This window comes from Apodemus sylvaticus, chromosome 12, assembly GCF_947179515.1.
Source record: "Apodemus sylvaticus chromosome 12, mApoSyl1.1, whole genome shotgun sequence".
In the NCBI taxonomy this organism is placed as follows: domain Eukaryota; kingdom Metazoa; phylum Chordata; class Mammalia; order Rodentia; family Muridae; genus Apodemus; species Apodemus sylvaticus.
Window position 1 is genome coordinate 89449011 of NC_067483.1, and position 24144 is coordinate 89473154.

Sequence of the window (24144 nt, forward strand, 5' to 3'; positions counted from 1 at the left end):
CTGTCCTGGAACTCACTCTGTAGACCAGGCTGGCCTCGAACTCAGAAATTCGCCTGCCTCTGCCTCCCAAGTGCTGGGATTACAGGCGTGAGCCACCACTCCCGGCTTTCTTTTCTAATCAACCTTACGGTTTACATTTTGAATATTTCATTATTCCAATGTGAATAAAAAAGAGGGGAGCAGGGCTATAAAAACTGGCTAAATTGGAAAAGTGCCTCCCTTACAAGCTCATGGTCACCAGTTAGATCCCAGAACACATGCCAAAATGCTGGGTGTGGTGCTACAAACTAGTAAACCCAGAGAGTGGCAGAGTCAAGATGATCTCCGAGGCTGTCTAGCTGAACTTGTGACCCTGTCTCCAAGAAGGTGGGTGTCAAGGTAGAACACTGGTTTCCATATGAACATGCTCACATTCACCAACAAAAAGGCTTTAAAAAGAATCTTGGTACTTCAAAAAACCATCAACATAGGGAACAAGATTTAGTCCACAGCTTATTTTGATGTTGGGAACAGAAAGACTCTATCATATCCCTGCCCTCAACCCCAAGAATATTTGGCATAAATAAATGGCTTCTCTTGAGAGATTGCTAATTTTAGTTTCTTAGTCAAACAGGTGTATGCTTAATAAAAAGCAATTCCTGTACGTACATGTTCTCCAGGATCTTCACATAAAGTTCTGACCAGAATAACTGTTCAATCAGATTCCTTAAGATACAAATTTTGATTTCAAAAAAATAAACTCAACTTAAAAAAACAGTAAATGGCTCTCACTAAAGAGTCAGAGGCATCAACCCCAGTGACTTCATAGGATCCTTTTCTATCTCAGAGCTCCGGGGAAATGATCAGATACCAATTCTATTAAAAACAAAAATGGCGCTACCAGAAAGAGGGTGAGTTGGAAGTGAAAACTAGACTGTCTTTAGGAGAAGTGGGTTTTCTAGTGTGAAAAGAGAGAGGCACCTGTTTTACACGCTGTGTTATAGGGTATCATTTTTTTTGGGGGGGGGGATTTGGTATTTTTTGAGACAGGGTTTCTCTGTATAGCCCTGGCTGTCCTGGAACTCACTCTGTAGACCAGGCTGGCCTTGAACTCAGAAATCCGCCTGCCTCTGCCTCCCAAGAGTGCTGGGATTACAGGCATGCGCCACCACTACCCGGCTGTAGGGTATCATTTTTATGCTTATGACCCACAGAAAAGTTTACTGATTTGTTTTAGACCTGATCTCAGATCCACAATCTGCCTGTTTCTTTCTGTCTCCAGGATGCTGGATTATATGAATGTCCACAGGATTAGAGACATGGTAAAGGGCTCAAACAATTCTTCCTGTCATGGCAACAGGAAGAAATCAAACAGGTTCTGCAGCTCACCTTTGCAAGCCCTGAATCATAAACACACAAGTTCTTCACGGGTGTCACGGAAAAGATGGGTAAAAGTAAGAGATAGCAATTTTAGCCAGGCAAATGGAAAAGCTTAGCACTTGCTGCTTAATTCACTTTTGAATTTAAGTGACTTTAATTTGTAGATAAAGCAGGAGTGTAAGTTAGGACAAAAAGAAAAACCAGGTGGAGTTTTCACAATAGTGAGCAACCTAAAATGCTTCAAATGCAAATTAATGCCAGGAACAGGAAGTACACAGAGAGGATGGATGAGCTTGAGATGCACGCACGCACGCATGCACACACATGATTGCTGTACTTCTAATGAGGACATTACAGTTTGAAAATGGAACTTTATAATAGATAAAGGTGCTGAGGCTTATATACATGAAGCCAACTTAAAGAGATCACTGTAGATGGTACAGACTGTTACATTTAAAGTTAATTACTTGGCAATATCCTTTAATATGCAAATTACACAAAGAAAAATGAACTGCATATATGAGGTGAAATATATATGACCATGTTATAGAACAAAAAAAAAATGGAGTAAAACACTTTTCAACCATCTTGACTACAGAAGACACCGTGTCAAGCTGTGCTGAGAGAAGGTAAGACAGAAGGAGTACAAAGGTAGACAGATCATTACACATTCCCTTTGTGTTACTTACTCTTCCTGACTTGGATGAAATCTTTAAAGAACAGTGACATGATGTTTAAACTGTAAACAGTGAAGCCTTGGGCTTTATGAGGTGTTGATTTTACACCTAGTATCACTTGGTTTAGAATTAACACACTATTTCAGAAGATCATCTAAGTGTCACAAACAAGAAACAAGTATATACTGCAATTTTATTTCAATCGCACAAATGAAGTCAGCGTGTAGGAGATAAATGGAACAGTTATGGCGGACACAGCAGAGAACTGAAGGCCTAAACAGGAAACATGCCTGCAGCATGGAGACTGAACATTCATCAGTGGTTCATCTTTAGTTCTGATTGATACATTATGCTCGTAAATTTTTGAACAGACTTTAAGATCATGGTTACTATTCTGAAGAGATTTCAGCACCACACTAAGGTTTGTACATTCAGTTTGTTTGCTATTGACTTGCTAGCCATTCAGAGTGTATTGTAGAGTTGTCACAGGTCAGATCACAGTGTTGAGGAGAGCAGAGCCTTCCTGCCATCAGAGAGGATCCCTAAACTGCACTCATCTGAAGATGGTCCACACAGAAGCAATATGGCTCCAAGGAACAGTTTTGGGAAAATAACTCAAGCTTTTGTTTCCCATCCTAGTCACTGAAATCTCTAGCGATGACACACTATCCCACATGACAGTGACTGTATAGAAGAGTCCACTTAAGCTTCTAGAGAGGAGCACATTTAGTCATGTGGGACAACGTACTATCATGGAGGACACAGATACATCATGAGCCAATGTCGGGTTTTTTGTTTTTTTTTTTGTTTTGTGTTTTTGCCATTTTACAGACATCATGTTAAATATTAGACCAAGGCACAAAACGTTTAGTGCATAAACCAGCTTCTTTTAGGACTTAGCGTTTGACTTCAGCATTTTGTCTTACTTTGGACCATTTAGACCCAGTACTCTACCTACTACAGACTACTTAACTTTTAGCAACAAAAAGCGATGTTTGATCAGCTCTGTAAGAGACGTACACATTTACACGATCCAAGTGGTTGTGTAATCAAACGTTCAACAGTAAATGAGATGCCTACTTCTTTTAGAACAGCACACACACACACACACCTGCCACATCTTTAATGCCTTTACTAGTACTGCAAGACAACGGATGATGGGGAGAGGAAACCATAGAATTGACTTATGATCACTCATCCCTCATACTTTAAAAGATGAAGTTTCTACAGAGAGAGACACTCTTAACAAAACCCCTCATTCAGACCTCTCTGTAGCCGTGCTAATTGCAAATTGCAGTACTTAGGAACTTACTCCCATCAAGCTTTGCTTTACAGCTGAGGCATGAAATCTGGAAAGCAAATGAAGTGGGGTGTTTCTACTATTTTTTAGTAAAGGTTCTGATAACCAAAGATTCCAAAGCAAATATGGCACATAAATACCTCAAGCATAAATCATGATGGAGAGCCTGGAGAACTTCTGATTTCCTAGATTTTCCAAAAAACTAACATTACAACATATAGAATTTTCTCTCTTATTTTAATCTTGCCAATTATAAATTTCTGTAAAGGGGTGGAACATATCTATTACATGCGTTCTCTCTCTCTGTCTCTCTCTCTCTCTCTCTCACACACACACACACACACACACACACACACACACACACACACACTCAGGGTGTAACAGCATCAGACACTGCCTACCACTTAAGCCTCACTTTAGTTTTATTAAAGGAGAACTGCAGACCTCCTCATTGGTTCCCTTACCTAGTGATTCCTGTGACTCTGGCTGCTGCCATCATTGATATTTCTTGTATTTTAGCACAACAAAGGCCGAGGAGCAGCTTCAGAGTCAGGAGCATGTACCCAAACACCTGCAGCACTGTGGGGGACCTAGTGAAAATAACTGCCAAATTCAGTGATCAAACTTTTGAGTTCCACAGTGAGATGTAATTCACTCGAAGCTCAGAATCATGCTTCAGACCGTTTAAATTGCTGGTTAAAATACAAATAGCTGAAGACATGATGTAAAAGATTAAGTACTTGGTTTTGTTAACATGTTTACTGATTAAAGTCACAAAATATGTCTCATTATAATTCATGCAGATAATTGAGAAAAAATAGTGCAGAAATTAACTTTAAATAAAAAAATTATTCCTTCCCTTCCTCCCACTTCCCTATATTCTACAAAATATTTCCCCTGGGACTAGGCCTTGAAAAGGCCACTACATATTAGTATGACATGCATTATTGTCTGTAATTAAAAAAGCTAACTTTGTGGTGATTGTAATTACATTATAAAAATGTCCACATGCATATGTCTAAAAAAGGTTGAAAACCTACAGCAAATCTATAATAGAATGTTTTACATTTGACCACTGTTTGTTATATAGAAGTCATAGATTTGGTAAAGCATTGTAACAATTTAGGAAGGCATCTAAATCTTTAATTTCTGGACGGACTTTATGTTTTAAACTACAAAACTGCATGAAGGCTAACCCGAGAGACTTCCTATCATTCTAAAATTCCTCAAGTGGGACTAAACAATTTAGGACCATTCTTATAAATACCACCTTTTGAAAGCACATACAATTCCATTTGTTCCATACTTTATGATCTTAACTGTTCACGGAATATCAAATATGATAGGAAGACAAACCTGAGAGAAACATTTACAATGCAACAGCAGAACTTACTAAATCAAATTCTTTATCAGCGCCCTCTGGAAAAAAATCTCTTAAGCCTTTCTCGTCTTTATTTTAGCAATGGATTATGGAAAACGTGCAGATTCATCTAGACATGAAAATATTTCAATGCACGGTGATCTTGCCTGACGGGTTTAGTACTGCTAAGGGAACTCCAATATAATTCTCCATCCTGTGGTAAAGGTCAGAATAAAAGCAGCACACTGGAGGGACGGCTGATCGCCAGAGTCACTATGTCTGCAGGCTTTCAGAGGTTGACGGGTTCCCTCCTGACTGTGTATCCATTTTCTTCTTACAGCTTAAAAGTTTGGGGGTGTTAGGAGTTGTTTGTAGGCATTTTTGTTTTCTCCAGATTCGAGTCCTGCCCCTCCTTAGTTTGCTTCTTTATGCAGCGTTCGACTTGCTCAGCTCCTGCCTGATTGCTACAACAGGGAAGAAATGGTTTTCACAGTCAGTACGGCAGAGAGGAGACACAGCTGACAGTCATCCTGAGAAACCTTCAGGGCTGGGTTAGCCTCCCTCATAAAAAGACACAGAACCGAAACCCTCACTGTACAGCTCTTTAATTCACAAAGATACTAATCTCGCAAGGCTTTGTTCAGCCACCCCCTCCCTTGTAGATTCAAGACAAAAACACTGGTTCTGCGGCTACTGAAACAAGGGCAGCACAGTGGGATGGACAGGTGGGGAGATTCATGTTAGAGAAAGACCTGCCTGATTGATCCCACCAAATTCTACACTTGACACTTAGAAATCTGTTTATTTTCATTTTCACAGATAACTCCAAACGGCAGCTTTCCAGCAACCTAAGCAAAGGCTAGGCCCCGGAAGGCGTGAGGAAGGCGTGAGCGGCCCGTCACCCAAACTGCCCTCTGGGGAGCCAGCGCCAGGCACTTACCATCAATAAGCTCCTCCTTCAGCTTTGCTAGTTCTTTCCTCATTTCGTCTAAAATGTCCTAAAGTATCAAGAGAGAACACCAGGAAACAAGACAGAAATAAAAATGAAGTGATGTCTAAGAAGTTTCTTGTTCAGATAAAAGTTAGAGAACACACCACAGCATATGGTTCTTGTATGTGTATGTACCCATGAGCCTTGGGTATTATTTTACAAGTGCAGGGCCCCAACCCCCCCTTTGGTAAGGCAACCTCTTACTGGTGAAACTCATCTTGTAGGCAGGCTGGCTGGTCCAGCGAGCCGAGGACACTATGCACAAACATGCCTGGCTGGCTGGACTCCCGGGGTCAAGCTCAGATCCTTATGCTCAGCCACACGTGCACACCCCACTGCTGACCTCACCTCAGCAGCCTATACCCTGACACCAGATTCCACAGTTCCAACACTATTTACATTACTTTCTCCTTACCCATCTTTGTTTACCCTGGCCTAGTAAGATATGAGAAAGACTAGAACTTAAACAGTCAGCCCTGTCATTCAGATGGCTGTGATGCCCAGTCCTCTGGCAGCTCTCTGAGATGTGATACATACAAAAGTTTCAAGGAAGAGGTCACTGGACAATTAGCTCTTGGCAAATTTGTCACCTCATTTGAAGTGTGGCCATTTCTTGGCACCACAGATGCCAAGCCTACTTCAAGTACCTAACAGAGCAGGCACCAGCCACACAGAGCTGCTGAGCTCTTAAAATGAAGTAAGTCTGAAATGAGATGGTTTGTGAGTACAAACCATGCACCGGATTTCAACTTAGTATCTAAAAACAGCGTGGGGGCTGGTTCCAAACAGCTGCCTGCAATCCTTTGAACTTAATTCTAGGGGATCTGACGCCCCCTTCTGGCCTCTGAGAGCAGAAATAATTCACTAAATGAGAAATAATTCATTAAAATGTCAGACCATTGAGCATAAATTTAACTTATGTGCATCACTTATGTGCCTGGTACCTGAATAGACCAAAAAAGAGCGTCAGAGCCTCTGAAACTGGACGCTGTAAGAGATGATGTGGTGTTGGGAACTAGGGGTGTGTGTGTGTGTGTGTGTGTGTGTGAATGATGGTCTATCTTCCACCAAGAATTGTAGATTCGCCAGGTGGTGGTGGCACACGCCTTTAATCTTGGGAGAGGCAGGAGGAGTTCTGAGTTCAAGGCCAGCCTGGTCTACAGAGTGAGTTCCAGGACAGCCAGGGCAACACAGGGAAACCCTGTCTCGAAAAACCAAACCAAAACAAACAAACAAACAAGAATTGTAGATTCATGTGTAGACTTAAATTTAAAAGGACAATGACTGGTAAAAACCAACAGCTACCTTTGGAAGAAATACTAAATTACATGGGTGCTATGCTGTTCACTTCAGGAAGAATTTATATTCTTTTAAAATTCATTAAAGAAAAAGCTTTTCATGCCTGAGTGAGGGTGATGATTACCAATCTGTTAAGATTCTTTTACTTTTGTACCAATCTATTTTTACAAATCACTTCAAATGCAATCGCTGGTCAGAAGTTAATTAAAGCTTTGCTTTCCAAACTGCTTCTTAGAAATCCTAAGTGTGTGAGGGTGCCCATTTCCTTACATACTTGCCAGAGTCACATCTGCTCAGATTTGTTTGGTCTCTTGTTGCCAAGGTGCTAACAAAGGTAAAAGCCCACTGATGAGATTGCAAGCCTTGCTTTTACACTTAAGCTATGCTTTCCCGGCTGCTGGAATTTAAAGGGAGGTCAATGACCCAGAAAGGAACTGAGATGTACATGATGGAACTACTATGGCCACTGCTTAATTTGTCTAAAATATTTGTGACTGTTTGAACTTTCAGAGTATTCCCAGCACCTGTGTGGAATTATATAGGTCAGGTTCTCCATCACCCCCTAAAAAACAAGTTTAAAGAAAGCTACACCAAGTACCCACCTGCTTCAGCCTGTCATAGTCAAGTCCTTCTGTCTGGACTCCATTGGCACTCGGCTGTGATGAAGATGTGGATTTGGGTCTGTACAAAAGAAATTTCCAGGACAGATAAATTATATTCACAACATTTAATGAGTTTGTCAGTAACTATAAACTTGTCATCCCAAAGCCAGATTTAAATTCATTTCTTAAAAACATTTTGCTAAAAAGTTAATTGTCAAAATTTCAGGACTGATTAGAACAGGTAGCAGAAAATGTCTTTTACTTTATCAATTTAATCATCTATATTAAAAGAAAAAGGACACAAAGGAGACAAGACGGTGAAACTCCTTTACGAAGAGAGAAGAAGACAGTACTCCCTAGTACCAGAGAACATGCGGGCACGCTGGCCATGGACTCAACAAAGCAACCAGCTGAAACCTCCAAGGCCCATACGACACAGTCATGTTTTTTAAATACTATATTATGTATTAAATATCAAGCAAATCAATAAAGGGAAAGCTCTGTCTTAAATATTCAACAAATATCAGTTTGTAAGTTCTAAGCATCAGTTTCTAGGAAGAAATAATTTCATAAGCCTAATTTCTTAGCCTGTTTGCTTCCATTTTAAGTATTTACACAAAAAACTGAAAACTGACTACTGGGTTAGAAGCATACTCTCATATCCAATTCTAACTTCCTGTAAATCCATAAATACACTCTGCTTTGAAGAGGAAGAAAGCGGAATAAATAAAAACAAAACTGGGAAATTCTAAGACAGAAGCTGTCTGTCAATTACAATTGAACTTATAAAAATGTAGCTTTTACTGAAATTTTTACACAGTAAAATAAGTGTTAGGAATTTGGCATATTTGGTAAGTTCCAACACCAAATAAGTCAGTCATGGCTCCCTCTCCAATCCTGGAAATAAGAGAAAATCCTCAGTAGGAAACCTGGAGCTTCAGTCCTTCAGTCCTCCATTTTCTGGTTTAGAACTAACCATTCTATAAACCATTAGTCAATCACGGCACTTCAATTTTACAGAGTACCAATGTTAGAAATGTATCTGAATCAAGACACAACATGTGTAACTTGCTATAAAGCTGTATCTTTAAATTCACATTAGATATAATACTCCAAACCTAAAAGTATTGTTCATGAAGATGATATACTTAGTTAAATTTGCTTTAATATTCAAACATATTACTGCTTAAAAAGCTTATTATGAAACAAGAGTAAGCCACCGATTTTAACTTATTAGGTATCTTCTTATATAATAACTTCCAGAAACTTTGTTTAGTATGTCCTGAGGATTTATCTAAAGAATTGCCCTTCCTCCTATGAGAACACACCTTGCTTTGTTGAGGTGCCAACTTAATTGTAGTCATTTACAACTCGAGACCCAGTGTACTGTGTCTAGTCAGGTGCAGTAAACTTTTTTTCAGGGTTGGCACACTGCATTTTACTTAATTATTTCTGCTTTCCAGAATTAAATTATTAATAATCTGCTTTTATTTTTTCCATTTGAGGTCAATTAGTGATTTTCCCCCCTAAGATATAATGAATATTTCTGACATTCAAACAAACAGGTACAATCTGCTACTTAATGAAGAAATATGCTATTGTGTATAAACATATCTGTATTTATTAAACAAATTAAAATGTTAACAATTGTGCAAACATGCAATTTAAAAAAAAATTCATGCTACCATGCAATTCACCACCAACCACCACCACCACCACCACCACCACCACCACCACCACCACCACCACCACCACGAGAACTGACTCAGGGGGGAACTTTTCATACTGAAGGAAAGAAGCAATCACCACTTTTATTTTTTCTTTTTTTAAAAAAGGAACATTATCCTGGCACCAGGTGTGGGTAACAGTAACGTGACTCAGAAGATTTTGTTGTAAGGTACTGTTTTTCTCTCTATGTTCCAGAAGATTTTCCTAATAAACCTTTTGTTTAGAACAATTAGCCCACCTCAAAGAGACAAATAAAAAGGCTGGACATTTATGGAAATTTAACTAGTCAGAAAAATAAGTCTACCAAATATTTTGGTTGCCAGTGACATAAAAGATATTTTAGCAAATAAGAATTTGATTAGAGTCCAATTACAGAACTACTTACTGACATAGCCTCTTTATAGACTCCTAGGATGTGTATTACCTGATGTGCATTTTAAAACTGTAACATTAATTTCTTTCTTTCTTTTTTTGACCATATCTCTCTATGTAGCCCTGGATGCCTTGAGACTCTCTATGTAGATCAGGCTGGCCTCAAACCCACAGAGATCCTGGTTTTGATTCCAGAACACTAGGATTAAAGAATATGCCACTGTGCCTGGCAAACATTAATATATTTCTAATAAAATACACATTTCAGTGGTTTATGTGTTCAATCATTTATCTGAGACAAGGTCTCACTATGTAGTCCGAGCTACCCTTACTTCATAGCCCTGCTTCAGTATCCTGAGGGGGAGATTGTGGGCATACATTACCATGCCCCTCTTATGTCCGTTGTCACTTTTATCTTATGGGTTTTCACTTTTAACTGAGAAAAATGTTTAAATACATGCCGTTTTTCTTTTTTTCCTTTCTCCCCGCTTCTTTCCTCCCCCGCCCCCTTGGTTTTTCAATACAGGGTTTCTTGCTGTCCTGGACCTCATTCTGTAGACTAGGCTGGCCTCAGACTCAGAGATCCACCTGTCTCTGCCTCCTGAGTGGTGGGATTAAAGGTGTGCACCACCTGGCTACACATTTTTTGTTTTGTTTTTTTTGTTTTAAGCTTTAAGAGAACATTACCTAGACATCTGCCTATAAAATGATACCACAATATTTAACTTCCTATTCTTTCAAATTAATTCTGCAAATAACTGAAAAGCCTCTGGAGACTTTAAAAAATTGCCTTTTTTCAACTAAGAAGTAGATGATTGATACTGGCCACCGGCCCTTTAGAGGTGCTGGGGCAATGCTAACGATCAAACCTAAGCCATACGTGTGCTAAGAACATGACCTACCACTAAGCCCCACTCCCGCACCGGTATGTTTAACATCTGAGGTTTGACCTGATCTAAAAAATCAATGTGCTCAGGATGTCAGATACAAACTGTTAAAGACACTCACTTCATTACATCAAGGAAACAAGAGACTGTACTCTAAGCAGTTTCACCTATGGCTACAATTCTATCCTGTGTTCTAGCAAAACCAGCACAGGACCTTAAACTCCATTTTTAAAAGGTCTTGTCACATAATCATGATGAGAACAGCATTAAAGGAAAATCATAACACTCCCAACTAGACAATGCAGCATGGTTTTCCTCTTCATTCCAGCATTTGTGAGTCCAACTATCAAACGACAAATAGCAGGGCTATACTTTTTTGGGGGGGGGGGGGGTTGGAGACAGGGTTTCTCTGTATAGCCCTGGCTGTCCTGGAACTCACTCTGTAGACCAGGCTGGCCTCGAACTCAGAAATCCACCTGCCTCTGCCTCTGCCTCCCAGAGTGCTGGGATTACAGGTGTGCATCACCACCGCCCGACAGAGTTATACTTTTAAGTGTCAAACTACACCTACAGCAGAAGAATCCACAATCCTCCTAAATGTCTCCCTTGTGGTGATTACCAATCCAGGTAGAAAAAGCTCAGCCCTATCCTGGACGTGTTATTGAGAAGTCTGAAATCACAAAGTCACAGCAGGAGGATACCTGTGTAATGACTCACAGGACCTGTTGTCAAAAACAATCTGGTTTTTCCTTGGAGAATCCCGTCTACGAAGGGGAAAAACCATTTAAAGGGTATATAGTAGAACTTGGAAAAAAATAATTCCCATGATGCTACTGATTTATAGTTATATAGCAAGCAAAACAAAAACAAAAGGTGTTAATTATCGTTAAAATATCTATTTTACCAAATTTAAAAGGGTATTCTAACGCTGCTTTACATGAGGTCGTAATGGCTACTTTTGTGGCTGCAGCTTGCTATCTACTTACCAAGGATCAAATCGCAAGCAAAGACACTGCAATTGGTTGAATATCAAAACAGACTAACTATTCACAGGCATGTAAAGAACTTTTTCTCCATCATGAATAAAAATCAGTAGATTTTTACTGAAAACCACAGAGCATTACATCATGATATGTCACTCATTTTAAGGGCAATGTTCTTGCCACAGAGACACTGTCTTCTCCTTGTTTTTAGCACACAGGCCAGCCTCAAACTCAGGGTAGATGAGGATGGGCCTGACCTTTCTTTCTCCTGTCCCAGTTCCAAACCTGCACCTCAGCACTGGGATGACAGTACATGACACCACGTCCAGTGCATCAGAGCTGGACATTGAATCCAGGGCTTTCTGCATGTTAGGTCAGCATCTGCCAACTGCACCACACTCCCACCTGCCTTTCCGTTTCTGTGGTGTGTGGATGTGTGCACGTGTATCTGGAGGACAGACACTGATGGCTTGGGCATGACTGATTGACTTAATTTTTTGAAACAGGGTCTCGCTACGTAGTCTAGGCTGGCCTGACCATCTACTCGCCTCTGCCTCATGACCACTAGGAGTAAAAAGTGTGCACTGCCACATCTAGATTATTTACTTTTTAAATGATATGCAAATGGGTGTTTTGCCTGCATGGGTACGCAGTGTCTTCGTAGACCAGAAAACAGCATTTGATCCCCCAGGAACTGGAGTTACTGGTTGATAGCTGCCATATGGGTGCTAGGAATTGAACCTGGATCCTGCCAGAACAACTGCTGAGTTATTTCTCCACTCCACACATGGGAGATTTGACTAAGATACAGCAAATTTATGTTTGCTCTCTGGCATTCCCTATAATATTTAGCTGAATTTCAATATAAAGCACAAAAATTTCTTCTAAAATTCAATCTTTAAAACTATGTAGGGACTAATGGGGCATTATTGTTCACTACTGTATCAGATTTCATTATTGTTCAATATTAAATTACTGTGGGGTAGTAATTCTACTCTGGTTATGTTGGAGATATCCTTGGTTCTTTGGGAAATTGCCAAAAGAATTTAGGGTGAAACAGCATTTACTTGCAAGTTTCTTTCGAACTAGTAAGAGAAAAAAAAATATAGATGCAAAGCCATAAGACATAAAACTACTCGCTAAGTTTCATTGGTAGGTGTATTTTAATACCTGCTGCACTGGTTTTCCTTTCAATTTGAATTTTAAAAATAAACAAATTAAAAGGGATGAAACTCTCCTAAAATATCAGTCAATGTGATTAACAAATGTATCTGTAGAATTTACCAAATAAACAGGAGTAGCAAAAACATCCTGAGCTCAGTAACTGTTCAATGGACGGGGTGCTCCTGCTCTCCTCTGTACAACTTGTCCTGGCTTCTTTTCAGACACACATGTAACATAAAACTTAGAAAAGAGAGTCGGTACCTGGAGATGACAGGTGACTTACTGCCATTCATTGTGTTTGTTCTTTCCCAAGGTTTTCTGGTTGGTTCTTCAAAAATAAGAAACAAGTATAATTAAACATCTCAGATACTTCCAGAATCATTATGAAACAAGACATTATAGTACCATCACTCTATGCACACAGTGCATAAATGAATATGAATAAAAAAACCCCAAAAAAACAAAAAACAAAACAAACAAATAAAAAAACCAACCTCTAAACAGTACAGATTCTAAATTGTATTATTGTAGAATTTAAAGCAGAAATGTAGGAATTAGAGGCAGGTAGAGGTCTACGAGTTTGAGGCTAGCCTGGTCTTCATAGTGAGTTCCAGGCAGCCAAAATGATGTAGTGAGACTTTGTTTAAAAAAAACAAAGCTAGGTGGTGGTGGTGGAGGTGGCACACACCTTTAGACCCAACACTCAGGAGGCAGAGGCTGGTGGATCTGAGTTCAAGACCAGCCTGGTCTACAAAGTGAGCTCTACATCAGCCAATGCTACACAAAAACCTGCCAAACACCAACAAGAGAGGGAGAGGGAGAGGGTGAGGGAGAGGAAAATAGTAAGAAGAAAATATCGAGAAGAAAAAACTCATATTATAAAATCTAAATATTACAGTTCTATAATCCAAATAATGGTGACAGGCATGATAAATAAATTAGTATAATTTATACTAGAATCTGATAAATTCAAATGTACTAAACTTTTTTGTGCCAACAGTAAATAAAAAATATAATCTATGATGTGTTTCTGTTCAACATTTTACATAAGTCTGAACAGCTCTCTTGGCGAAAACAGCTCCAAATAAGTGTGAAAATCAGTCAATTCTGGGACATAGGAGACACTGTCTAGTGATAGGCTCTGTAGGGTGCTTTGAACTGTGAGTTCCTAATCTGGGTGATTCCCAGCTGCTCTCTATCACTGACCTGGCTGGATAACTTGGGAATATCAAAAGGGAATCTCTGTCACAGAGGAAGAGCATGAGTCACATTCAAATCAAGTCTACATACAGGTCACATGTCACTGTATAATCTTATATAAGAACTTTGGTTTGTCTCCTCATGTGGCTTCTGCACAACCTCACTCAGGAGGAGGCTTTACAGTTCCTCAGAATGCATGCCCCACTAAGTGTGAACTCCTCTGAAGCCTGTTGGAAGCCATCTATGGGAAGAACAGTCGAGCTGCCATTGACCCTCCTGTACTTTATCATGATTCCATTTTTTCCTTTTGTGTGGGAATAGCTAAGGCATTCTGTCAGTGAACCCAGGAATGGCAGGGAAGGAACCCAGGAATGGCGGGGAACGGGGGGAGTGGGGACTACAGAGACACTGTTATCAGAGATGATGCAGGGGAAGGGTGTAAATAGCTGACAAGTTGGTAGCTGTGGTACAAACTGCTTTAACAGGTGACTGAGGTCCTTTCTCAATTGGGGAGAAGCTCCTATTAATCTCTCTTTCTTAATCTTACAGGGCCTTCTGGTTGTGAGGAAGGTACTCAGCCTGTGGAAGCAGAGGGTAGAGTGTCTCTTCTCTGAGGACCACAGCCAACCCAAATACTCTACAATGCATAATGCAAAACAATTTTCTCCAAAGGCAGTCCAGATTCAACAGGTGATTGCCAGTCACCATCTCATGAGTTTTGTGCTTAAGAGTTTTTAATCTTTTACTCACGTTTGGCTCATTAAATACTTTACACAATGTCAATTTTAAGAATTGAATGAATCAAATGATAAAGAACCTCTGAACATTTTTGAACAAGGTCCTAATTTTACATGTGGATAACAAACCATTGAATTTTTTTTATTAAGATAATGTACTAGCCGGGGGCGGTGGTGGCGCACGGCTGTAATCCCAGCACTCTGGGAGGCAGAGGCAGGCGGATTTCTGAGTTCGAGGCCAGCCTGGGCTACAGAGTGAGTTCCAGGACAGCCAGGGCTATACAGAGAAACCCTGTCTCGAAAAAACCAAAATCTAAATTTAAAAAAAAAAAAAAAAAAAAAGATAATGTACCAACCCTTATTTAAATAGCAACCAAGGCGGACTTGGAAAATAGTTCATTAAGTCAAGATGTTAATGACGAGAATAAAATCTATCAACAGCTAACTTCAAAAGAAAACTTTTGAGTGGAAAAATGACCTGAGACAAAAACCTACTACTGTCATTTTTCTAAGCTAATATAATTTCTAACTATATTAAATAATTGTCTTTTTTTTTTTTTTTTGGATTTTTTGGTTTTTTTTCAAGACAGGGTTTCTCTGTATAACCCTGGCTGTCCTGGAACTCACTTTGTAGACCAGGCTGGCCTCAAACTCAGAAATCCGCCTGCCTCTGCCTCCCAGAGTGCTGGGATTACAGGTGTGTGCCACCACCGCCCGGCCAATATTTGTCTTTATATCCACAGATAATTATGGCTTTTACTTTTTTTTTTTTTTGCAACAGATGGAGACTACTGTTAAGATTCACAACTGTGCAGAATAAATTACTGTGTGCCAACCCCAAATAGTATATCTGCAATATAAGTCTTACATCTAAAGTTCAGGGACATCACAGATCAGAGAGTGGGAAGCTTCTAAGAGCCAAAGGACCAGGCCTAATTCTAGACAGTGTAGAAGCATTTTAACCCAGGAACATGGCTGCTCTGGTAAGGGATCACATCCAAAGAATTTCTAAGTCTCTGTGATCTGGCTGGAATGATACACCTCTGGTTAGAATATAGATACGCCCTTAGTACACATCTTTAATCCCAAACCATGAAAGTAAAGTTAGTTTACAGAAGGAAACAGCTATGTTTGGAAGTGGTGTCTAATTTCAAGTGATGAATCAGAGAAAGTTTTGACAAAAGAGTCCAAGTCAGGATATATCCAAATCTCACTTGAACAGCATAGGAAAGAAAGAGACTTAGGAAAGCAGCGCACATGGAAGGAAGGAAGGAAGGAAGGAAGGAAGGAAGGAAGGAAGGAAGGAAGGAAGGAAGGAAGGAAGGAAGGAAGGAAGGAAGGAAGGAAGGAAGGAAAGGGGGTCAGTTTTGCAGAGACAGGCTATAGGTGAAGACAGAATGAGTCAGAGAATGAAGAACAAATTGCCAGAGTTAGTTTGTGGCCAAGCAGAGGGATTCAGTGAGAAAAAGAAAAAGAAATCAGTCTGAATCAGTTAGCTTGGATAGAATTTTTGAGCCAGAACAGCTAAGGTGAACCAACCAACCAGAATTCAGAAAGAACTAGGAAGGGTGACTTTACTCAGAAGTAAGCCTCTGAGACAACAATTACACCTGGCAAATAAACATTACATTCACAAGATAGCATCCCCTAGACATGACAGGGAAGCTGTGCCCATGAAATCATGATAACACAGTTGCTTGAACAAGACCAGCACAGACACAGTGATGACACTGGCTAATATGCCAACAGACACAGAAAAATCCCACGTAGCCCAACCCTAGACAAAGAGCTACAAGCAGCCAAAGGCTGCACAGGAAGGGAGGGTGAGACTCTTCAGTCGAGATGGTTCTGAAATACACTGTAATGCTTCCTAACATGCTCATTCCATTTTCTACTTTTAACAACTGTTTAGGGGCTGGAGAGATGGCTCAGAAATTAAGAGCACTGACTGCTCTTCCAGAGGTCCTGAGTTCAAATCCCAGCAACCACATGGTGGCTCACAACCACCAAGAGGTCTGATGCCCTCTTCTAGTGTGTCTGAAGACAGTGTGCTCATATACATAAAATAAACAATTCTTTGAAAAAAAAATTAAAAAAAGAACTGTTTAAAATAGTTCCCTGTAATGAATACTCTCAAGTCCATAACACAAATGAAACACACACACACACACACACACACACACACACACACACACACACACACACACACCACACAAACTGGTATTTGCCTAGACAGCACAAGCAAAAATGTTAGGTTTTAACAGATTTCAGTGTCAGGAAGAAAAGCACTGATTTATGAGATCACAAAGGGCAGATGAAAGGTCAGTGCCTTCAAATATACACAAAGCACTTTAACATTTTAGTGAGTGAGCAGTTACTTGATCCAAACCCAGGAAAAGGGACTTTTTAATTAGAGAGAATTAGCACTTAGGGATCATTTTCTTCTGGAACTTACCAGGTGTATTTGTTGATGGGGCCTTAGAAGTTATAGGCTCTGCATCTTCCTAAATATAGATAAAGAGTTACATTAGCATCACATTCACCACAGACACAGCTCTCTGCAGCTAGCTTTCCCAGCTCCTCTCCCATGCCCTCTCTGCCGTTCCCCTTTCTAGCATCTGTCTTATACCCTGGCTTCTCCCTGCTGCCTTCCCAAAGGGCTTTCTCTCTAAGTTCTAAGCACCTGTAATAGTTACCCCTAGGAACCTGATGGGACAGATCTGAGCAATGCTATGAGAGGAGGCCAGATGGCACAGAGAACCACTAAACCCTGTGTTCGATGACAACACAGAGAAGGGGCATAGCTAATAATACATGGTCCATAAAAGTAATGCATAAACTGTTGACTTAATATACTTCTTTAATCTTACATAGCACAAAGAAATGGAGAAACCCAACATATTAAAACATTTGTAAGAATTCATTCACTCCCTTAAAGGTGAGTGTAAGAGCAAGTTAACTTTAAAGGTCTGAACTTCGACTTTCCCCATACCTCCCCAGATTCATCCCAATTCACTAAGAATGAGATTACAATTTTATATATAACACTCAAGCCATTTTTACTGGTTGTGTAGTTAGAAGTAAAAGTAAACATAAGATCAAACATTAAGTTCATTCAGATTAAGTAATCTTCACAAGTGTTTCTGAATGAGCTGGAATTGAGTTCCACTCTTGAGAGATTTTACATCCACTCACACTTCTGTCTTCTTTTTGTTCTGTTTCTATTGTTGATCCCTTCTCAGCAATTCTTCTCCTGCAATGGCAAATTCATTAAAAATTTTATATCACCTACCTACCTCTGGCTCTCATCTATCTACTCTTGTTCTAAAAGGGAGGGGGATGAAATTATCAAACTTTCTGATTCTGCACATCTGTATTACATTACATTTCTTACCTCCTGGCCAGCAGGGCACTCATTTCCTCCATTAAGCCACTACCCCCTAGAGGAAGGGGTCCATTCCCACGACCAGCCTCTGCTTTGGATGAGGCCAAGTTCGAACTCACAGAATTCCCTCCACTTGGGAAAGAGCCGTCCTCCACCTTAATGAGAGCACACACACACATAATGTAGATAATAGTGTTTTCCAACATTCAACACAGAAGAACAGGTCATTATTGATTACGAAAGAGTGCTATTTTTTCAATTTGAAGAGCCAGTAGACCAGATAACATGGACTTCATATATCAATGAGAATTCTATCAAAGTTGCAATCACTAATAATGGGATGAAATAGTATTATCTGTCCATGATACACAGAGAAAGATAAAATCGTTGTCATGGTTCTTCCTTATCCCAAACATAGAATTTAAATCCAATATAGAGGGGGAAATGTGATAAACCAAACTGAAAGATAATTTAAAGAAAACAAATGCCAGTGTTTTAAAGGTAATAGAAATTGAACAACTGTCACTGATTAAAATAAGAGATATTACAGCTAAATTTAGCAAATGATCTTGAACTAGGAAAAAACGTGGTGTAAAAATCATTCGCTACTTCCTCCAAATTTACACTGAGGTAAAAGATGTACATGCAAAGAAAACAAAAGATAACTGAGAAGCCGTGAGTTGACGGGGTCTCAGAAACTCCTCACACTAACCTTTTCTTTTTCTTTTTTTCTTTTTGGTTTTGGTTTTTTCAAGACAGGGTTTCTCTGCATAGCCCTGGCTGTCCTGGAACTCACTCTGTAGACCAGGCTGGCCTCAAACTCAGAAATCCGCCTGCCTCTGCCTCCCCAAGTGCTGGGATTAAAGGCGTGCGCCACCATTGCCTGGCACACTAATCTTTTCTAAAATTTGAAATTATGTTGGTTTGTAATCAATCCAGTTAAATCCAGTGTTTATATCTGCATAATACAGTAATTTCACTATTTTAGACATTTAGACATAATAAGACACACATTTAAAAGTTCAGTAATTTGGTAATTTACCCGAGACACTTTCCTAAGTTTTGCTCCCGCAATTGCAGCTGCAAGTCCAGTTAAAGGGCGATTGTCTTCTGACATGGATCCAGAGAAAATTCCAGATGCGGGGAGGGGAGGGGCAGGAGGTGGGGGAGGAGGGGGAGGAACTTGATTAGGAAGAGGGGGTGGAGGAGGTGGTGGAGGAGGAGGCCCAGCGGATGGCAGTGGAGGCGGTGGAGGGGGTCCAGGGGGAGGAGGAAGTGCTGAGGCGTAGGCAGGGCCTGATGGGAGGGGGGGTGGTGGCGGAGGTGCAGGTGGTCCCAAGACATGGCCTGAGAGAAAGACAAGTCAACAGTCATTAACAACAGAGCTAAGTCACTGTAGTTCACATGATTTAACTATATATTCCTTATATCCTTACATATAAGGAATGCTATCCTCAAGTAAGTGACTCAGACACTGCATTTAACAAAATAACTTATCATAATACTTAATACTAGTTTTTAACTCAAGATACTAGAATTGAAAGCCAAAGTGCACATAAACCATTTAATATTAAACTTTTTGCAATAAAACCAATGAGCCCCCCACCCCAGGGATCTAAAGTCAAAATGTTTGTATGAATTTAGAAAATTATGCAGTTTTACACACACACACACACACACACACACACACACACACACACACACGTTAGTACTGCCTGAGATAACAGACCCAAGATAACCCTAAACCATAGGTGCAGGGATAACAAACTTGACTGATGACAAACATATCTGATTATAGACAGAAAGATGAAAACCTTAGAGAAGAGGGTCTCAGGTTTTAATATCTTAAAATGATTCTATATGTAGCCTGAGTTAAGAATTACCTTGAGAATTAAGAATTTAAATATAAAACTATTTTAGCCCTCTAGTAGATATATAGGAAGTATTTAAATATTGTTAAAAAAAATCACAGAGTAAAAACTTAATTGAAATCAAAACACCAAATTATTAAGTATTTACTTAAGGCTTAACAGGGCTAGTTTTGTTTTTGTAAAGCTAGTGAGTAGCACACTGGGTAGTAGCTGTCACTTCTGAGGCTGATCAAGCCTACACACAGGGCAATGAAGGGCTGAAGGGAGCTGTGCCATCCTACAGACTGGATTCTGAGCACCAGGAGGACAACATTTAGTCTTTTCAGCCTGGTAGTGTCTTTTGTTCAAATGTCAATCAGAGAGATATTAAGTTACACATATTAGATTTTTATTCACCTTTTATAAAAATCTAGTAAGATAGCATAAAAAATTTCATTTTTAACAAAAGAGGTATGTTTAAATCCAGATTGTTGCATTGTTTCTATGAGCATGGACTTGTTTTCAGGTCCTCTCTCCATCCTACACCTATAAACAAGGAACACCTTCTTACTTACAGAACCAACTTCCTCTTTATGTCACAGGTTACACTTAATGATATACAGCCCCCACCTGCTGCCCTGCATCAAGGCCTGTGTCTGCAGAAAACCTTCTAGGATCTCCGTTTCCCTTTATACCAACACTTGCAGTAGAATCTTCTGGGGGATATACCAAGCCTGCCAACCCTCTACCTTCTGCAAAGGGCCTGAGGCTACTCACCCTAAAGGTCTAATACAGAGAGCTCAATACAGGAGGCCAAAATGAAAACAGGGTCTTAGGGCAGAAGTGCTCCAGGAAAAACTCAGGGATGATTTATCGATTAGACAGATCTCCACATCTCTAAGAAAGTATCTCATATTTACCCCACGGAAGATGAAACACTCAAGTTCTCCTAGTAAAGTTTAAAATGAATGTGGAAGTATTGGGATTACAATTTTAAAATGAATTGTGTAAGTATTAGAAAGCACCTTCTACAATACAATACTTACTGCAAACGATCTAAAGACCTAAGTTTAATATAGACATCTCCCATACTAAATCCCTATAAACAATTAAGGCCCAGAATTAAAAATAAAATCCTTCATTTTAATTTTCAAATAAACCCCCCCCACATAGTACTTTGGCATAGCGATGCTCGATTACTAAGACCATCGGATCCATTCTTCCAGGCAGTGCACTAACTACTCTGAATGACTAGTCGTCAGCAGCAGTAGTGAAGCCTTACCCTGTGGGGTTGGCGTCTCGGCCGGCTGAGAGGCTGCCTGCAAGCCTGGCTCGGAAGCAGAGGAGTCTCCCAGCTCAGGATTTAGAGGGGTCTCCACAGAGGCAGGGGCAGCTGCAGAGGGAGAAGGGAGAACACTGGGCTTGGATGAGGGAGTTGAGGCAAGAGGGGTGCCTGGAGGAGGAGAAGCCTGTGATCCACAGTGTGAGAGTGAAGCGAGGGGAGGCAGCGGCGGCGGTGGCGGTGGTGGTGGTGGAGGCGGCGGTGGCGGTGGCGGCGGAGGAGGTGCTGCTGGCCCTGAGGTAGGCGGTGGAGACACTGGGTATGTTACAGAGTCTAGCAACCCATTGGGTGCTGTTGGTGACGGAGGCATTTGGGGCACAGGAGAGGAGACACAAACGGGAAGGACAGGCCGTGGGCCAGTAGCTTTGCCAGGGGGGCTGCTAATCATTATTGGAGGAGATGGGGGGAGGGGCGAGAAATTGGAAGTAGGCCAGGCACAGGACTTCGCAGCTGGAGGCTGAGAAGAGGGTGTGTTCACAGGAGAAGAAGGTCGAGAGTTTTTGTTCAGAGGTCGAGGAACTGTAGCGTAATGGGGAAGAACAGGGTGGAAGGCTGAACCTAGAGATGTTGCAAAACGTGTCGCTGAGTGTCGCAGTGGTGGTGTAGGGGGTGTGGAAGTAGGTGGCAAAGCAGTCACTACAGCATAATCAGGAGTGGCGTCTGACACCGGAGCTGAGATGACTTTAGCATATGATGGAGGAGGTGCTGAAGGAGGCTGGCAACTGGAATACTCAGGAAGTGGAGCATTATACAGGGAGCTGTCTGAAGATGGAGCTGGACATAAGGTGGGAAGCAGCGGCAAAGACAGGATAAAAAAGGAGAGAGAAAAAGGGAGCTAGTGAAGCCACAGAAACCAGCAATCAGACAAACGCATCAATGCGGAATACAGTTAGCACCAGAGAATTAGGCAAATAACTGTCTCCACTGGAGAAAACTTAACTTGTAAGCACATTTTGAAACCCAAAAGAGGATGAAATAAGTTCTTCTAAATATGTGGATTAATAATTTATCCTCCGTAAGAAAAGGATAGTAACAGTCTTAACGTTTATTACTTAGTCCACTAAAAAATGGCATCAAATTACAAACAACAGAAGAAACTGAGTTGTTTCAAATCTGGCAAAATGTTTAGTACAACGTCAAAGAACACCCAACTCAGTGCTTATCTGTGGACATTTCTATCTTCTTAGCCATAACTCCAGATCGTTATGTAGTTAAGAACAATGAATTAACCAACACTGAACCCACACTGGCTTCTAATGTAGCTCAAGAATAAACTTCCTTGATAAATATTAATCACCTTAAATGCTTACTCTATCATAATCCTCTATGACACTATAAATCCCATCAGACTGTGATTTTCTTCACCATACCAGAAAATGTTTAAATAACCGGTTATTTTTTTGAAAGAATATTTTTATCTATTTTAATTTTTCCTCTAGAAATCTAATTATAACCAAGCTAACTTCTCGCTGTACGTAGCATAATACATACGGTATGTGATAATTTTAAGCAATGGCACAAGGGAAATATCTTCCAAGATCATTATAAAATTTTTTTTGCATAAAAACACATTCACACTTTATAGCTGAATTTTAGGGCGACAAGAAAAATTAAAACGACAGGCTAAAAATTCCCAAGAGTTTCCTTTTAGTTTCTAAGCAATAAAAGAAACACTGAAGCAATAATCGTTGAGCATTTATCCTAACTACAAACTGTTCTGCTTATTCCCAAGCTCTGCACATGGAAGTCTCGCCGCTGACAGCTGCGCAGAGCCTGGCCCAGCTCGGCTGTAGGGCTGTAGGGCGCGTGCGCGGCTGCACTCCTTACCAGCATTGGACATCCTGCGCTCTCGCTCCCACTCCACTTGCTCCCGCTCCAGCTGCTCCAGGCGCTCACGCTCCTGCCTCTCCCTCTCCAGGCGCTCCAGCCTCTCCCGCTCCAGGCGCTCCACATGCTCCCTTTCCTGCTGCCTCTGGCGCTCCAGCTGCTCTTGCTCCAGGCGCTCCCTCTCTAGCCTCTCTCGTTCTAGTCGTTCTCTCTCCAGCCTTTCCCTCTCCATTCTTTCTCTCTCCAGCTCCTTCTGTCGCTGCTGTTCTTGCAGTTGCCTGAAATTAAACATTGGATAAATAAAATATGCATTTATGGCTATACATCACTACAATGAGAGGATGTTCATTTCACATCTGGTTCAGATACACGCAGAACCCGTGGTGTCACTACTCCCCCATGAAGGAAGGCTTCCTTACAGATATATAAAATCTGTATATACAGAATATAAAAAACGTATTTTATTCCAGTTGGAATAATAAGCTCTTAACATGGTCTCAACACAATTTATGAGAATAGAGAGTTGCAAATAAACTTTGATGACCAAGTAATTTTACATTGATGATGAATTATAAAACGAAGCAATCTCCTTTTCTTAAAAATGAAACATTTTAACTGCACAAGTTATTTCAGAAAACACAATGATCATAGCTACAGTTAAATAAACATTTGCTGAATTGAAAATAAACTCAGTTAAGTAAGAAATAAACTATAAATAACTAAAATTTTGTATCTATAGGTAAATATAGTTATTTGGTACATATGTGCGCAGGCCTTTGCCTTATAATAACATACACTAAATTTTAAAATTCAAGTAAATCAGTACCATTTTATCACGACTCTGAAATCTGCTTTTTTTCTGATAGAAAACACACTGGAAAAAATTAGCTTAAATCCTTAGTCTGGCATCTTTAATTCCCATGAACGTGTAAATTCCACTGCTTAGCTCTTGAGGTTAACTAGTTTCCAGTGTAGGATATAATTTACCCTATTATTAATATAACAATAAACATTTATCTTGGGGGCTGGAGAGATGGCTCAGGGGTTTAGAGCACTGACTTCTCTTCAAAGACCCTGAGTT

At 40.3% G+C, this 24144-nt stretch overlaps 1 protein-coding gene across 4 annotated transcripts in view; it reads right to left on the reverse strand.

Annotated features, from left to right (window-relative positions):
- Nucleotides 1-2209: 2209 nt before the first annotated feature.
- Enah (ENAH actin regulator) overlaps nt 2210-24144 on the reverse strand; it is a 122494-nt gene continuing 100559 nt past the window's right edge. For 2 of the 4 annotated variants that reach the window (XM_052200341.1, XM_052200338.1), the window contains 10 exons: nt 23064-23341; nt 21177-22010; nt 19087-19391; nt 18054-18199; nt 17855-17912; nt 17115-17163; nt 12984-13050; nt 7589-7667; nt 5637-5694; nt 2210-5160 (listed from right to left, as the gene is read on the reverse strand). In XM_052200341.1, coding sequence (XP_052056301.1) covers nt 5123-5160; nt 5637-5694; nt 7589-7667; nt 12984-13050; nt 17115-17163; nt 17855-17912; nt 18054-18199; nt 19087-19391; nt 21177-22010; nt 23064-23341 — 1912 coding nt within the window. In that variant the 3' untranslated portion in view covers nt 2210-5122. The remainder of the gene's footprint in view (nt 5161-5636; nt 5695-7588; nt 7668-12983; nt 13051-17114; nt 17164-17854; nt 17913-18053; nt 18200-19086; nt 19392-21176; nt 22011-23063; nt 23342-24144) is intronic. The other 2 variants (XM_052200339.1, XM_052200340.1) reach the window with 2 other exon arrangements.